The sequence below is a fragment of the Oryza glaberrima genome, chromosome 12, assembly GCF_000147395.1.
Source record: "Oryza glaberrima chromosome 12, OglaRS2, whole genome shotgun sequence".
In the NCBI taxonomy this organism is placed as follows: Eukaryota; Viridiplantae; Streptophyta; class Magnoliopsida; order Poales; family Poaceae; genus Oryza; species Oryza glaberrima.
In genome coordinates this window covers 2,656,061-2,672,961 of record NC_068337.1, presented here as the reverse complement: position 1 = coordinate 2,672,961, position 16,901 = coordinate 2,656,061, and the positions used below count along the sequence as shown (strand labels likewise).

General features: G+C 45.1%; 4 protein-coding genes across 4 annotated transcripts; 1 reads left to right on the top strand and 3 right to left on the bottom strand.

The window, feature by feature from the left end:
* Positions 1–412: 412 nt before the first annotated feature.
* On the bottom strand, positions 413–1,505 carry LOC127757711 (uncharacterized). The gene has a single exon (XM_052283278.1). It carries the CDS (start codon positions 1,403–1,405, stop codon positions 650–652), a length of 756 nt encoding a protein of 251 aa, XP_052139238.1. The 5' UTR covers positions 1,406–1,505; the 3' UTR covers positions 413–649.
* A 7,225-nt stretch (positions 1,506–8,730) lies between these two features.
* On the bottom strand, positions 8,731–11,911 carry LOC127758197 (heat shock 70 kDa protein BIP3-like). The gene is made up of 3 exons (XM_052283817.1): positions 11,797–11,911; positions 11,597–11,690; positions 8,731–10,214 (listed from the first exon to the last, which is right to left on the bottom strand). The coding sequence occupies exon 3, from the start codon at positions 10,190–10,192 to the stop codon at positions 8,798–8,800; it is 1,395 nt and encodes a 464-aa protein (XP_052139777.1). The 5' UTR covers positions 10,193–10,214; positions 11,597–11,690; positions 11,797–11,911; the 3' UTR covers positions 8,731–8,797.
* LOC127758199 (aspartyl protease family protein At5g10770-like) lies at positions 10,827–12,893 on the top strand. Its single transcript, XM_052283819.1, has 2 exons — positions 10,827–10,920; positions 11,704–12,893. Exons 1-2 carry the CDS (start codon positions 10,827–10,829, stop codon positions 12,891–12,893), a joined length of 1,284 nt encoding a protein of 427 aa, XP_052139779.1.
* On the bottom strand, positions 12,133–15,879 carry LOC127758198 (uncharacterized). The gene is made up of 7 exons (XM_052283818.1): positions 15,678–15,879; positions 15,468–15,569; positions 15,040–15,141; positions 14,682–14,804; positions 14,410–14,527; positions 13,666–14,043; positions 12,133–13,572 (listed from the first exon to the last, which is right to left on the bottom strand). Exons 2-7 carry the CDS (start codon positions 15,546–15,548, stop codon positions 13,247–13,249), a joined length of 1,128 nt encoding a protein of 375 aa, XP_052139778.1. The 5' UTR covers positions 15,549–15,569; positions 15,678–15,879; the 3' UTR covers positions 12,133–13,246.
* Between the last annotated feature and the right edge of the window lie 1,022 nt (positions 15,880–16,901).

Below are 16,901 nucleotides of genomic sequence, written 5' to 3'. Positions count from 1 at the left end.
TTTATGACTGGTGCGAGTAACAAATAACCTATCGGACTTATGCATAGTACGCTTAAAATCAACTATCAACTCATCAAAAGCACGCTTCTTGTCCTTGCAAAAAAGAAAAGAAAGAAAGAAAAGAAAAAGGCAAAGTCATTGGAACATGGATATGATGAATGAAAGCATGTCAACACTGGAATCTTCTCCATCCAACTTACATCAAATAGAAACAAGAAAAAGAAAGAACAGATTTTGACTAATTTGGTAGTACTATGAAACCCATTATTCTCACATCCTAATTTTCAGACATACACACATCAACACTACACTAAAATCACACTAGTGCACTACTTGTCCTTACATAAGGAAAAAAAAAAGTTAGGCATGCAAAGTCAGAGTTGCATACATATCATCAATGCAAGCATGCCAATACTGAAATCTTCTCCATTCAACTCACATCAAACAGAAACAGATCAAAACAGAACAAAATTAGACAAAGTTTGCTAACCTGAATCCCATCATTCTCATCTCCTAATTTTCAATATGTACACAAACTTCAAAACTTGCACTAAATAACATCAACAACCAGCTAAAAATCACACCAAACCAAACCAAACCAAACTTCCATGTACACGATGTCTTCTCTTCACATGGTTTCCGGATCACGCTACAACGGCCCAGATCTCGCCACGTGGCCATCCATCTCCATCTCAGCCGCCCAATCCGCCGCCCTCCTCCCCGACGCGAACCGCGTCATCCCTCCCAGCGCCGGCGCCGGCGCCGCCGCTGCCTCGTCGGTCATCAACACCGCCTTCTCCTCCCTCCGCCTCAGCGCGGCCGCAGTCGGCGGCGGCGGGGGCGGCGACTGGTCGTCGACGCACTCCACGACGTTCTTCCTCGACCGGCTCCGGCGGACGAACAGGGAACCGAGCCCCGGGCAGCATCCGCCGCCGCCGCCGCGGGGCCTCGTCTCGAGCGACCACCGGCGGTGGCGGCGCGCGCGCTCGCGGTCGGAGAGGACCTTCCCGATGCAGGACACCTTGGGCGACCCGGGCTCGTGGTCGGGCACCGCCGCCCTCGGGGTGCGCCCGCCGCCGCCGGTCTTGGCCTTCTTCGGGAAGATCGCGGGGGGACGGAACCCCCCTCCTCCTCCTCCGCCACCGCCCCCGCCATGGCCCAGCTTCCTCGACAAGCCAATGATCGGCGCCGCCGTCGGCTTCAGGTTGCCGGAGAACCTCTGCGACGAGTTGCCGCCGCCGCCGCCGCCGTAGGTCTTGAGGATGCACTTGGGGTTGGTGTTCTCCTTGAGCGAGTCGTCGCGGTCGTAGACGTCCGGCCACGCGACCTCGCCCCCGACGCGGAGGAGCGTCGACTCCGGCGGGTCGCCGGCGAGGTCACGCGCGGCGGCGGTGGCGGCGGCCATGGAGATGGTGGGGTTTGGGGATTTGATTTTGAATTTTTTTTTTTGGTTGGGATTTGATTTGATTTGATTTTCGATTGGAACTTCGGCGAGGTGCGTGGATTTAAGGGAGGGACGTGCTCTCGGGATCGCTGCCAGCCTACGTGTCATTATCGCCTTTTTTAATTTTTTTTTTCTCCTCATTTTTAGTACTTTGATTATTTATAATGATTAATGATTTTATATTTTGCGGGGATTTTAGTGGACTTGGTTCATGATAGGGTATATATGGATATTAATTGGACTCTTCGTGCATAGCATATGTTGATTTGTTGATATATTTGAGAATATCTTGTTTTGCAGATGAAGACACATAGGTAGAGTCTGCTTGTAAGGAGTTGTCCAAAATAATATTCTTTGCGTAGCAAAGTCTGCTCATAAGGAATTATTGACTTGTTATTAAAAATGATAGATGAGCTTGTATGGTCCAATCAAATGGTGAAGTCTCTTTGCAGCCACTCAAACTCTTTCATGTTGAAGGTTGGCTGGTCTTTGGATATGGCTTCTCTTTTGTTCCTTATCAGCAGAAACCATACCGAGTTTGTCATTCGGGTTGAGCTCAGACCACATGCGCGACTTCGATTGATAGGTTTGATGTTAGAGCTCTTCAGATTCAATGACGACCTCCATATCCTTTGCTGAGTCCGATGAAGCTCACACGAAAATCTACGGCTCAGCATCAAACCTCTGTTTTGTGCCGTTTCCATGGAGATAGCTGATAGGGATTACCGGACTACCAAGTGGAGTGCACGTCAAATGAGTCTCTAGGAAGTAGTTGTCACGGCATTGCCGTAGCTCCCTGTCGATCTGCTCCTTTTTTGCTGCTCAATTTCATCAGGAAGTCTACTCCTTTAGTCCAGTTAAATTCCCATTTCAATAGGGTGGCTCTGTGCTTTCAGATCTTATCTTTTGGTAATGTATTGGGGTTTATCCCCTAAACTCTGGTCTTGCTTCCTAATATGTTTGTATGTTCAAAAAATGGTGTGGTAATATAAAAAGATCATATCCAATAGCACTTTCGCACATAAATTGGATAATATATATACACCAGATTTTAACAATACCATATCCTAATTCACATTAATTGGATTTTAGAAAACAATACATACCATATCCTCAGTTAGTAATATATAAAAAATGGATTATTCTATAGTAGTACTTTATTGAATGATCTGCATAAAAAAGATCGAATAATCCATATCTATCAAATTTTAGCAATACCTATCCTAATCCACGTCCATTGCGTTTTAGAAAATACATTGTACTCCCTCTGTCCCAAAATAAATCATCTTTTATAGATAGGGCATGTTTAGATCCTCTGAACATAGGCTATAAGTTAAAATTTATGTATAAAAGTTGATTTATTTTGAGACAAGGGAAGTACATCCTCGATTCGGTCCGAGCAAATCGGATCGAGAACTAGCTATTTTCGTTGCTAATAGGATATCATGAAGGGAGTTATCCTATCCTTTTTTAGCCCTATTATTTTGGAAAAAAAAAAGATATTGTGGGGGCACAAGAGCTCATCGTGTTTTTCAGCAAAGCATAATTCTTCTACCTACAAATAGAAAAGTACATTATATGTTATGAGTCCATGGACCAAGTCCAGGCTTGACAAGAGCTCATCGTGTTTTTCTGCAAAGCATAATTCTTCTACTTACAAATAGAAAAGTACATTATATGTTATGAGTCCATGGACCAAGTCCAGGCTTGGCACATTGCATACTGTTATTAGTCGGTAGTATTAGCTGAACAACCTTGAGATTAACGACAATTAATTTACAAAAGAAAACCGTTTTTCTAGTAGCAGTTGCCGTTTTGTCAAGCGACTGCATCAGCATCAGCATCAGCAGCCACTTCGATTCGATGTCTCGGCCATACTCTCCAAGCCCTGAAATCCCGCGGATTTGGACATTTTGACCCTTGGACTGCGGGAGACAAGGGTCCCGCATCACCGCAATCTGCTCTCATCAAACTCAAATCAAGTGTCTGTTCTATCTCATCAAACTCAAAATTAACACTTCTTTCATGTAAAAAAAAATATCCTTCTTTCACATTAGCTGTGGCCAATCATTGGGTGACACAAATATCAATGTATTTCTGCCCTCATGGGCACTTCCACCGTGATAGAGAGAGTGATGCACCATTCGTTTTACTCCCTCCGTCCCAAAATATAACAACCTTCAGTCCAGATTTGTTGTACTAGAATATATCCCATCCAGTACAAGGTTGCTATATTTTGGGACGAAGGGAGTATTAACATATAGCAGTTAGTATCGAATTGGACAACTTAATACTATTTAGATTTGTACTAACTCCATCCCAAAATAAGTACAACCGTGGTTATTCGTGTCCAATGTTTGACTATCTATCTTATTTGAAAAATTTATGAAAAAAACTAATAAAAATAGTCACACATAAAATATTATTCATGTTTTATCATCTAATAACAATAAAAATACTAATCATAAAAAAATAAATAATATAAACAGTTAAATGTTGGACATGAAGTGCAAAACTACATTTATTTTGGGACGGAGGGAGTAATACTATATTGTGTCTAATTTTGTACTAAATTTTTATATTTTGAAACAGAGAAATTATTTTATATGAGCTTGGATTTCAGCCCTATGCTACTCCCCCTTTCCTAAAAGTGGTGATTTTGGGCGTTTAAACTTTTATTCCTAAAGAGTTAATTTTATACCCTCTTACTAGTCTACAAATTGAGAAATTTTACTCTCCCAACATTACATATAACTTGACAATATTGCTTTATTATTGATGAGGGCGTACTTTGGTCATTTCCTCTCACACTAAATTATCCACTAATGGCTAGAGTATCTACCTCCACAATGGTGAATCAGTTAACAATACTTCGTACTTACTTTTTTTTTTTTACATTGTGGATGCTCTAAGTTCATGCACTAATTTCTATTGTAATATGTTTGTGTGACCCAATAACATCACGAGATATCATGAAAGGTACCCTCCAATACAAAATTTCACATTTTTTTTAGATAATATACAAAATTTCACATTTTTTTAGATAATATACAAAATTTCACATATGATTTCTATTTATCCAATCTGAATATTTTAAAGGAAAAATTACGAATTACCCCCCCCGAACTATCGCGGTCGTCCGAATTACCTGAACCACAAAACCGGACATTCTTCACTCCAAACTATGTAAACCGGACAAATTACCCCCCTCGATCCAATCCGTGGTGGTTTTGGTCTACGTGGCGTACACGTGGCATCCCAGTCAGCGTTTTCTAATAAAAAATTGTGGACCCGCATGTCATAGTCTTCACTTTCCCCTCTCTCTCACTCTTCCTCTCTTCTCTCTCTCCCTCTTCACTGCTTCACTCTATCGGCGGCGGCGGGAGGCACGGAGGAGCGGGCGGCGGGCGGCGGCGCACGGGGGCGGACGGCGGACGGCGGCGTCGCGGCGAAGGCCGAGCAGAGACGGCTGCGGGCGCGGCGCACGGGGGCGGGCGGCGGACGGCGGCGTCGCGGCGACGCGCACGGGGGCGGGCGACGAGGTGCCTCGCCGCGTACCGCTCCGCGCGTCCCGTGGCGAGGTCGACGGCGTCGACGAGACGGAGAGGCAGGCGGGCGGCGGCGGACAGGCGGACGAGGCGGGCGAGGCGAGCGGCGGGGAAGAGGCTGGAGGCGGTGGAGAGGCGGACAAGGCAGGGGAGGCGAGCGGCGGCGGAGAGGCGGGCAGCGGCGGAGGGGCGGATGAGGCGGGCGAGGCGAGCGGCGGCGGAGAGGCGGGCGGCGGACGAGGCGGGCAGCGGCGGAGAGGCGAGCGGCGGCGGAGAAGCGGACGAGGATACCTCTGCGCCCCGCGCGGTCGCCGCCGCTGCTCCCTCCCGGACCTCCCCCGCACCCGCATCCGCCGCGAGGTCCGCTCGGCGCGCTACGATGCCGGCCGCGCGCGGTGGCTCGTCGACGCCGTCGACCTCGCCACAGGACGCGCGGAGCGGTATGCGGAGAGGCACCTCGTCGCCCGCCCCCGTGCGCCGCGCCCGCAGCCGCCGTCCGCCGCCCGCCCCCGTGCGCCGCGCCCGCAGCCGCCTCCGCTCGGCCTTCGCCGCGACGCTGCCGTCCGCCGTCCGCCCCCGTGCGCCGCCTTCCGCCGCCCGCCGCCCGCTCCTCCGTGTCTCCCGCTGCCGCCGTGTCTTCCCGAAGCAGTGAAGAGTGAGATAGAGTGAGAGAGAGAAGAGAGGAAGAGTGAGAGAGAGGAAAAGTGAAGACTATGACATGCGGGTCCCACAATTTTTTATTAGAAAACGCTGACTGGGATGCCACGTGTACGCCACGTAGACCAAAACCACCGCGGATTAGATCGAGGGAGGTAATTCGTCCGGTTTGCATAGTTTGGGATGAAAAATGTCCGGTTTTGTGGTTCAGGGGTAATTCGGACGACCGCGATAGTTGGGGGTAATTCGTACCCTTTTTCTATTTTAAATGATAGACAAGTTTAGTTCCGATATGTTAACTTGAGAAACGTCTGATAGGAGAAAGTACAACTCTTTACTTGAACAAAAATAAAAGGATCATCCAGTTGCTCATTCTTTCAACACCACCTTCCCCTCTCGTTGAAGATTCAGGGGTCTCTTTTGGAATAAAATACGTATCCATTTTTTGCTTGTCAAGGAAAATATTCTCACATATCTTCAACGGAGCATCTTTAGACCAAAGACTAGAGAATCGAGACTAATGCTGATTTTTTTTCTCTTTCCAACAGCTATAAACATGCGTGGAGGAGCAGGGTTTCCCTTACCATATACTCTCTCCGTCCAAAAATAAAAGACAAACTTTGACTATGAATCTATACATGATGTATGTCTTATCGTCGGTGATAGGAAGGGTTTGGGTGCGTAACGGGGTAAAGTTTAGAAAAAAAAAGTAATTTTTTGATAGATTTTGTTTAGTTCTCTGTGTTTACCGTGAGGCGAAGAGTAACCCCTCTCTAAACGGCGAAACCTGCCGAGGGAAGACTCTAATAAATCATGACATTATTGTCAAACTAATTATAGCGCACGAAGAATTTGCAATATGGCGCATATTGACCGTACGTAAGAACGGAATAAGAATTTCAAATTTTCCATGGCATGTTCACATTGCAACTGGAGTTGACATGCGTAACAAAATACTTTTCTTGCTACAAGAACGAACATACATATTTTTTCATGGCTTTAGAGTGTACTGGCTGATTAGTAGTACCATCACGTTTGCAGGGCAACTTCATTTTGTTTTTGTGGTTTGTTCCTAAATTAAGGCGATAGACCTTGATTTTCAGATTATTATTTTTTAGTTCTCATTCTGCGTCATATATTACCTGTCACCTCCTATGAACTGGCTAGAGCATCAGAACAAAACGAAGATGATTGATACGGTGTTGCCTGAAATAAACTCTGATGATTTATACAGATCAGGTATCTGAAATAAACTCTGAAGATAATTGATACAGTGGTATTTGGAATAAACTTTGTATTAATTAATCAGGGTAGCCATAGGGCATGATTGATTAAACAGCATCAAGCAAGGAAGTATGGTGCAAAAGACATAATCTAGCTGAAAACTGTACCAGAGGCCACTGGCTGGTTAATTAATTATTAGAATTCAGAGCCCATTGTTTTTTAATAATGTAGTAATTTTTTTGGGCATTTGCTTCGAAAAGCTAGAGCCAATTAATGTGAACGACAAAATCACAAATTAATTATAAGAAACTACTCGGAGCATAATGCTAAAGATACAAATAACAACTATCATTTATAATTGACGAAAATATGCATATATAACCGTTGTTTCTTCCGCTATTTGCAAGTCCATTAATACTGTCCCTGTCTTGTCAACATCATAAAGAATAAAGTTAAAGAGGAAATGTTTGAACAAATAGTCCAAACTGATGAGCTCCAAGTGACCAAAGACCAGAAAGGTTCGACCATAGATTAGAAAAGGACTTCAGTGCACAAGCCACACGACAACTCAATTAGTGATCCGTTAGTTGTTACTCGTGATGAACGTCAGAGACTTCTTCAAACAAACAAAAGTACTCACTAGTAGGATAGAGCTTGAACCAATCGTTTTATACTTTTTCTTTATGCATTTCGAATTGGCCTAGTTAATCCCAGGTTTCTAGAACAACCCAAAACTTGTAAATATATTTGTAATTGCCCATGTGCTACATCACTGATTCAAAGATTTGGTATGCTACAACCAAAGTGATATGATGTGCTCTTGGGTTTCTAACTGTTTTAGATTATGCCATATTGCCATAGAGAAGCGTGATCTATGAGTGATAAGCTTTGAGTTGAACTGGTATTGCTTAATTACAGCTTAATGTAAGTCTCACTGCATGAAACTAATGCTCGAATCAGCCGTTCACAACATAATTTATGTTCTCTTTGTTTTAAATTACTTATCGTTTTAATTTTATCCTAAATTAAACACTCATATCTTTGACCCTGTTTGGCATATCTTTAAATCACTACCTATATATCACCTAACAATTTTTTTCATTAAAATCACACGAATGTAACTACAATATAAATATACTGTAATTACTGTAATATAACTAGCACGCAAGTCTCATCTAAATATAAGAAACGCTTGTACCTGAGTAGGAAAGGTAAGTGTGTGCGACGTGAAGGTCGTGGGATTCCCGCAGTGACAATTTTTATTTGTAATTTCTTTAATCTCTTCACCTAGCCGCATGGACACACGTTGTGTGTACTCATCAATTTTGGGCCAAGCTAGATTATATGTTGCTGGCCGCATGCGTGCGTGGGAAGGAAACGTATCACAACTGCTAATTAATTCATGCAGAGACTAATCCGAGGGAAACAAATCCGAGTGAATTCAGGCCAAAATATTGTCACCAGATGTTTAGAAATTTTAAATTTCATTTAAAATAGAATCAAAATAATTTATCTTAACGTTATCATTGTAATCGCAAATCTAGATTCATTGATTTATTGAGCTAGCAACACCCAACTCCAAGAACTATGCCAAAGAGAGCCTTTGACTATAAATTTGTAAATATTCATACAATTGTTAGATTCAGCTTGAGAAATATTTTTGTATAACATATAATTCATATGTTGTTGAATTATTTACCACTACCAAACGATACTTCCATAAAAAATAACTTCGGACTGTTTTGGGCCTACAGGTATAGCTCTCCAATGAATCTGAATTTTTAAAAATTGATAGAAGTATTTAGGATAAAGTTAGAACAATTAATTTGAAACGAAGAGAGCATCTATTATGTCACTACATCTCTTATATCAACGATTAATACAACAGTAGTTGTACACAAGAGAGTCTAAATTTCAAATTCAGCTAAAATTCATGGTAACAGCGATCCATTGGCGACCCTATCTGACGGCGACCACCGGCTCCCATGCAATGGTAGCCATCCTCCATGGGATGGCTCAGAAGCCCACCGCCATGGACGACAGCTTCCTCAGGCTCCACCACCACCACCGCCCCGCCGCCAATGCTCGCCGTCGCCTTCACCGTCGCCTCCTTCCCGGCGAAGTAGTTCTTGACGAGCTCCCGAATCCTCGGAATCTTTGTGCTTCCACCGACGAGAACCACCTCATCGATCACGTCGAACCCCGCCGCCGCGCGTCTGGCCTCCGCCATTGCCGCGTCCACGAGGGAGATGACCTTCTCGAACAGGTCGTGGTTGAGCTCCTCGAACTGCGCCCTAGTCAGTGACCCGGAGAAGGAGAAGGCGGCGCCATTGGCGAGGTTGGTGGCGTGGAGGTTCACCTGGGCGACGTCGTGGCTGCTCAGCGTCCTCTTGGCGAGCTCGCACTGCGACTTCAGCTTCGCGGCGGCGATGTCGTCGACGCCGCCGCCGTGGTCGCGCTTGATAAGCTGGGTGAAGTGGCCGGCGATCCTGGCGTCGAAGTCATCGCCGCCGAGGTGGGCGTCGTGGCGCGACGCGACGGCCTCGAAGACGGCGTTGTCGTAGGTGAGGACGGTGGCGGCGGAGGTGCCGCCGCCGACGTGGAGGACGAGGACGTTGCCGCCGTCGCGCAGGCGGCCGTGGTGGAGGCCGTGGGAGACGGCGGCGGCGGTGGGCTCGTCGATGATCCGGACGGTTGTCAGGCCGGCCATCCTGGCGGCGTTCATGGCCGCCTCACGTGGGCCGTCGGAGAAGTAGTAGGGGACGGTGACGACGGCGTTGTGGACCTTCTTCCTGCCGCCGGCGAGGCGAGCCTCGGCGCGAGCCTTCAGCTCGGCGATCACCATGGAGGCCACGTCGGAGGCGTACACGCTCCTCGCCGCGCCGCCGGCGCCGGCGTTCACCTCGATGTGAGCCATCGTGCACCAGTCGACGATCTTGTACGGCAGGTGCTCGGCGGCTCGCCGCACCTCCGGCGAGCCGAACCTCGTCCCGAGGAGGCGCTTGAAGCCGGAGATGGCGGCGGGGTGGTTCTTGGCAGCCTCGCCGACGAGGGCGTCGCCGTCGCCGGTGAAGGCGACCGAGGTGGGGATGCAGAGCCGGAACAGCGGCGGCGCATCAGCCTCGTCGCCGTAGCCGGCGACGCAGGAGTTGGTGTTGCCGAGGTCGACGGCGATGACGGTGCCCAGCCGGTGGGGCACCCTCGGTGGCCCGTACCTGATGGTATCCGCCATCATCGCCGTCGCCGGCAGATGAAAACAGCATAGCAACACCAGCGCCGTCGCCGCCGCCGCCGCCGCCAAGATGTGGCGAGCCATCATCGATCGATCGATCGAGCAATCTCTGTAGAGAAATTCGATCGCTTTGGCTTTAAATCTGCCTCGTTGAATCCTAATCCGATTCTTCTTCGGGTTCGTTGGATCCTAATCCGATTCATTTTCGGGTTGGATTAATTAATCCAGGACGATGAGAATGAGATAGAACAGGAAGGGTTTTGCCTGTTGGGCCCACATGTCAGCCAAACAGGCAATGTTTCTGCTTCACGAATATGATATTTTTTGGGCATTTCTAATAATAGCAAGCCTTATTCCTATTTTAGCATTTTGGATTTCAGCACTTTTAGCTCCGGTTCGTGAAGGACCAGAGAAGCTTTCTAGTTATGAATCGGGTATAGAACCCATGGAGAGGGGGGGGGGGGGGGCTTGGTTACAATTCCGAATACGCTATTACATGTTTGCGCTAGTCAGTAGAGAAATTAAGTGGATTTCTAGGGGAGAAAAAAAAAGAAATAGCATATTCATCGTGATGAAATATCTGTTATTGTTGGTAGTTGGAGCATGCATATTGTCAGGCAGCTTGTGTTAATTAAAACCCATATAATAAATAGGAGAATTAGAGACATTTCATTTTATTACTCAGCACCTAGCTTAGACTTTGTGAAGATCGACATAGTTGATGGAGCTGTTCTTGGCTGTCATGGTGACTTCGCTATGGTGCACAATTCGACTGTGCATGAGCATTACTAGTCCAGCCTCCTCATCAACCTACGGTAATCATGTTTCCGTTTTTTTTCCCCCGATTACATGAAAAACGTATACATGGGTGGCCGCGATTTGTATGTTATACAAAATTCAGTCAAATGTGTGGTTAATGACTTTTAATTTTTTAATTTCAACTGTATTATGCTATGATCGTTTAAGCTATGGGCAGAACTTCTATATCCATGTTATTAGCAGTTTAAAAGCCAATGCTGAAAACTTGACTATGATGAGTAAAGCAAAAAATCAACTCAGAAATGAAGTTTCAAAATTTACTGCTATATGATGCTATGGCTTCCAGAAAATGCGCTCGTCATTCCTTTTTTTTTTTCATCTAATCTGTTAATTATAGTCACAATCGAAGCTAAGAAAGCTCTGCTTTACGTTGGAATGCCATACCAAAGTGCCATCTTTTTTTTCCCCCAAAAAAGCTTGGCAGGTGAAATACTAATTTTTTTTCTTTTGCTGTCAGAAGTGATCTTGTAAACCTGATGTGCAAGGTAGTTTTATTTTGCAATTTGCATGGGTATTCTATTCCATCAGAATGCAATTCGGTTAGGTATGGATTTTTCGTATTAAATATGGAATCATGAAAAATAAACACACTTATGACACGAGGCAACATATAAAAACCATCAACAAACCAAGATTAAGTACTTCTTTTGCAACTATGTCATGGTAGTTTACCTGTAGTCCTTGCATTAATATTGGTAAGCCAAACATTCTTAACACATCATACTTATGTGTTCTTGTTCTTGATTCATGAAACACTGTTTTTCTCCTGAACAACACAGGTATTGGTTTAAACACGAATGGAGCCATTACATTCTCTGTGTTCCACATAAACAATTCCTTCATATCTACAATGATCCAGCCAGCAAACATACCTGCAGACTCCTCCACCGTCATAGGCGATGATAGCATGCGCAAGAACAAGTATTTCATGGGCATCAGCCTTGGCACACCACCTGTCTTCAATCTTGTGACCATTGACACCGGCTCAACTCTCTCCTGGGTTCAGTGTAAAAATTGTCAGATAAAATGCTATGACCAAGCTGCAAAAGCTGGACAAATATTCAACCCTTACAATTCTTCAACTTACAGTAAAGTTGGGTGCTCAACTGAGGCTTGCAATGGCATGCACATGGATCTTGCTGTTGAGTATGGGTGTGTAGAAGAGGATGATACTTGTATCTACAGCTTAAGATATGGGTCAGGAGAGTATTCAGTTGGGTACTTAGGGAAAGACAGGCTCACTCTTGCCAGCAACAGAAGCATTGATAATTTCATCTTTGGTTGTGGAGAAGATAATCTTTACAATGGAGTCAATGCTGGGATAATTGGTTTTGGGACTAAAAGTTACTCATTCTTCAACCAGGTATGTCAGCAGACAGATTATACCGCGTTTTCTTACTGCTTCCCCAGAGATCATGAGAATGAAGGGTCAGTGACCATTGGGCCATATGCCAGAGATATCAATCTTATGTGGACAAAATTGATCTACTACAATCATAAACCAGCATATGCTATTCAGCAGCTTGATATGATGGTCAATGGAATCAGGCTTGAAATTGATCCATATATCTATATATCCAAGATGACAATTGTTGATTCTGGCACTGCTGATACATACATTTTATCCCCGGTGTTTGATGCACTGGACAAAGCGATGACGAAGGAAATGCAAGCCAAGGGATATACCAGAGGATGGGATGAAAGGAGGATTTGCTTCATTTCAAACAGTGGCTCAGCAAACTGGAATGACTTTCCAACAGTGGAGATGAAACTTATCAGGTCTACCTTGAAGCTGCCAGTGGAAAATGCATTCTATGAAAGCTCAAACAATGTAATTTGCTCCACTTTTCTGCCGGATGATGCAGGTGTCCGAGGGGTCCAAATGCTAGGGAATAGAGCTGTCAGATCATTTAAGCTTGTTTTTGACATCCAAGCCATGAACTTTGGCTTTAAGGCCAGGGCATGTTGACAAAGTGAGTAGTTTCCACACACACGCAAAAAAAAGTAGCAAGTATCTTTGTGCACTGGTCTGGAACTCCTCATTGTTAGGTTTTAGACAGTATAACTGATGTACAATGTCACAGACTTACTGCACTTAAACATGGCCATTATATTCAGACAACATTCTTTGGCATATCAGAACTCCTAAGCAATAGCAGTTGTGAATTGCTATGTTCACGTATGTGCAATCCTTGAGACAAAAACACCATCACATCCTCAACAATGCATATCATACCAACAATTAAAGCACAGCCCGTCAAGAAAGAAGAATGAACTTGTTTAGAACCAGATATTCCAATCCTTCCAACTGTTCAGGGAAGTTTATGAATATGACATCCTGCGCTCCTTCAGTTGTGCCGATGAACGCCTCCCAGAGGATCGCCTGCGCTCAGCGCGTGGACCACCATCTGATGACAGCCTCCAATTTCGGTTCAGGGGAAGGGACTGCAGTTGGCATGCATTTGATGCTGCCTTAGACCACCACAGGTACCAAAGGAAAATAAGTAATATCACACAGAATGCCACTGAACCAAATATCCAAGGGATCTTGAAGACCTCATTGTCAGTTCCATGTGCATTTCTCACAGGATGATCCTTCTGGACAGGGTTACTCATACCACTCGATGAAGTTTTTTCCTGCCTGCATACTGATTAAAACAAGACAGAAAAATATTTAGAGACTTTAATTTACTCCAGATCTTAAGATGGAATAGTAAAGGTAACAGAAATGAAATGTATACCTGTATAACATGATGTGATTGGAAAAGAAGACCATGTAGTGACAATATGCCTATCCTTTCCCTGGCATAGAACATAAGATGATACCAATCCATGCCCATCATTAGGGTATCTTAGTTGCAAATAGCGACACAGACAGCACACTCCGCTCTCATTGCTAGCTGGCAAATGATCAATTGCATTCAGCAATGCATTACAACATGTCACTGAGGGTGGCCTCCATTTCCCATCAGGCTGTTTGCAAGAGAGTGCAGCAACACTCGTTTTGTCAAACCGACAAGTACCAATCTCTGCACTTCCATCATGTGTTAATGAATAGACAGGACAGACTAAGAGAAGGATCACCAGGAATAAAACCCACATCTGACTCAGTTTAAGAACTGAAAAACATGGAAAGAGAAACACATTTAGAGGAAACAAGCAAAAATGCTAATCTAGTTAAATAATATCTAAAAGTTAGAAAAACACTAGAATTGTATCATTATCAACTAATCATAACTCATAAGGTAAAGTAGATACAGTCAGCAAGAATTAGAACAGTAGTGAACTATTTGCAGTGATTTTTCTTCAGCAATGGTAACAAGCACCCCTTAAATTGAATACATCGAGTTAAAACTGCAAATGTGTCACACAGCTAAGTAGCTAACCACTAGCAAACATATATGACAAATCATAAAAAAAGCCTCAAAACATACTTAAAAGTTCAGCAGTCATAGCCACTTCAATAGCTAAGGGAAAAGGGCTACCTCTCAATGATGTACTCACTGTTCTTGTACCATATTTTGAATATGCAGAAACACCAAACTCTGCATCTACCTCTGAACTGGAAACTGGTTTCTTGACTCTTGCAACCTTGGGAACTATCTGAAAAATATTTTTGTTGTCATTCCTAAGAGTTCTGGTTTTCACAAGCCGATCTAGTCTTAAGATTTCAATATATAGCAAGAGAATTACTGCTGAAACAACCCATGAAGCTCAAATAGATTAAGCATAGGTGTGAATAAGTATAAAACCTTACCTTGGCAAGCAGCCTGTCAGATAGTAGCTTGTACTGATCAACACATTCCTCCTTCAACATGCCTTGTAGTTCTAGAGGGCAGGTGCATTCTGTAACAGAAGTTATTTCACATGGTGCATTTGCCTGAATAAAAAAAGAGGACAGAAGAATGTCATATATTGTTGTTGCAGATCACAATATCAACCACCTTCAGAAGGCGTGTGACTGGGAAGGGCCAAAAATACAAAATGTCTGGTCACAAACTCGATTCACTTCCAGAAAGCATAATTTCTCATTTTTCTTCTCCCCACAAGATACAGGTGCCAAGGAGGCAGATATTGTAATGAAACAACAATAACAACTGAGTGAGGAAACTAACCTTAAGACCACCTTTCGCATCAGCTAACTGATCTGTGTAAAGAATTTGGAGTGGACTCCCAGCATTGAGCATACTCCCATATTTCCGATCAACTTTGGCAACCTGTGAAGAAAAAACAAAATCAAACCATAACACCTCTAGTAACAATGTCTTGCTCAATAGGCAGAGAAACAGAATGAAATTAAAAAAAAAATCACAGCACGGACGAGTTTTTGTATTGATCAAAATTGAACAGGCAGCTATGTAACACGCGGCATCATCCAATCATCAATTAACTAGTAGGAGTAGTTAATTAGGCGGTGGTTACTACTTACTACCCAGACAAAAACTCTCTTGAGCGCAAAAGCAAAACTAGGAGCACGAGCGCATCGAATCGCAAACCAATCGAACCAGAGGCAGGAAGAGGAAGAGGAAGAGGACACACGCACCGCTGCGGCATCGGCGGCGTCGTCCCCGAGCACGACGCACGGCGATGCGGGCGCGGAGGCGGAGCGACCCTTCACATCCATGGCATCGATCGCGGAGGGGACCTGCTCATCAACTCGAAGGAATCGAATCGATAGGGGATAAGCGAGAGAGAGAGAGAGAGCAACGAACGAGGAGTAAATTAAAGCAGGGTGCATGCATCAATGGCGAACCCAGAGCAGGCGGCGGTTGCCGGCGGTGAGGAGGAGGCGATCGAGAGCTCAGTCGCCGGATCGGAGACGGAGATCTGGAGGCGACGAACCCCAATGCTGCTTCCCTCTCTCTCTCTCTCTCTCCCCTCGTCTTCCTCCTCGTCACCCTCGCTGCGCTGCGGCTTCTCCCGGGTTTAGCTTCCCGACCACACCACCAGAGAAGAAGAAGAAGAAGAATCGCCTCGCTTTGCTCGTGTACCGCCTGGGCCGAGGAATCTGAGGCCCATTCATATATATAGCCAAGGTGGACCAAGGCCAGTAGCCGCTGGGCTGGCTCTACTCGGCCCATTTACAATTTGTTGGAAATAAGTTCACCTGAGGTCCCTTAACTTGTCGACGAATCCAATTTTTGTGCTCCAACCGGAAACCAGATACAACGTGTCCCTCAATTGTCAAAACCAGTGCACATAAGGTCCCTCGGCAGTTTGGATGGTAGTTTTGGCCGACGTGGCGCCTACGTGGCTAATTTGACTCTGTCTTCATCTGACGTGTCATTGACGTGGCAATTCGATCTAAGAAAAATAATAAACCCCGTGGGACCCACATGTCAGTTTCGCACACAAATTAATAATATTATGTGGAGAGACCGAGAGAGGAGGAAGAAGAGGAGGGCTGAGAATAATTATGTGGGCCGGCCCACATGGGTCCCACCATTTTTTTATTAATTTGTGTGAAACTGGCATGTGGGTCCCACGAGGTTTATTATTTTTCCCTCATGCATAAATAGAGAGGGAGGTGTGGCCTCCCGGTATCGCTTTTGAGAGCATTGAGTTGAGAGAATAGTTAGGGTTTCGAGTTTAGTCGAGATTTTCGTGAGGAGTGCTGTTGCTACACTTTGTAAACACAGAGATAAGTAATAAAGTTGTCATTTACTTTGAAAGTTCTTCAATTTATGTTTGCTCGGGTTCGGCGGTCCAACCGGCGAGACACCACTGGTCAGACCGACGGCTTTGTACCGGTCATACCAGCGAGTACACGGTGGTCAGACTGGCGGCGGCGACAGGCGACTTCGACATCTTCGGGCGGTGAGACCAGGCGATCTATACTAGTCAGACCGGTGGCATCGATGCGGTCAGACCGGCAGATCTATTCCAGTCAGACCGATCGACATCGATTCGAGGGTAACTTTTAATTCCGCTAAAAGTTTTGTTTTTTTGGTACTACAACCATTCACCCCTCCTCTGC

Coding starts and splice junctions, on each gene's coding strand:
- LOC127757711 (XM_052283278.1), bottom strand. CDS start 1,405: ATGGCCGCCGCCACCGCCGCCGCGCGTGACCTCGCCGGCGACCCGCCG.
- LOC127758197 (XM_052283817.1), bottom strand. CDS start 10,192: ATGATGGCTCGCCACATCTTGGCGGCGGCGGCGGCGGCGACGGCGCTG.
- LOC127758199 (XM_052283819.1), top strand. CDS start 10,827: ATGGAGCTGTTCTTGGCTGTCATGGTGACTTCGCTATGGTGCACAATT. Junction 10,921..11,703: donor AGCCTCCTCATCAACCTACG/GTAATCATGTTT, acceptor TGAACAACACAG/GTATTGGTTTAAACACGAAT.
- LOC127758198 (XM_052283818.1), bottom strand. CDS start 15,548: ATGGATGTGAAGGGTCGCTCCGCCTCCGCGCCCGCATCGCCGTGCGTC. Junction 15,142..15,467: donor ACGCCGCCGATGCCGCAGCG/GTGCGTGTGTCC, acceptor TTTTCTTCACAG/GTTGCCAAAGTTGATCGGAA. Junction 14,528..14,681: donor CTGACAGGCTGCTTGCCAAG/GTAAGGTTTTAT, acceptor AATATTTTTCAG/ATAGTTCCCAAGGTTGCAAG.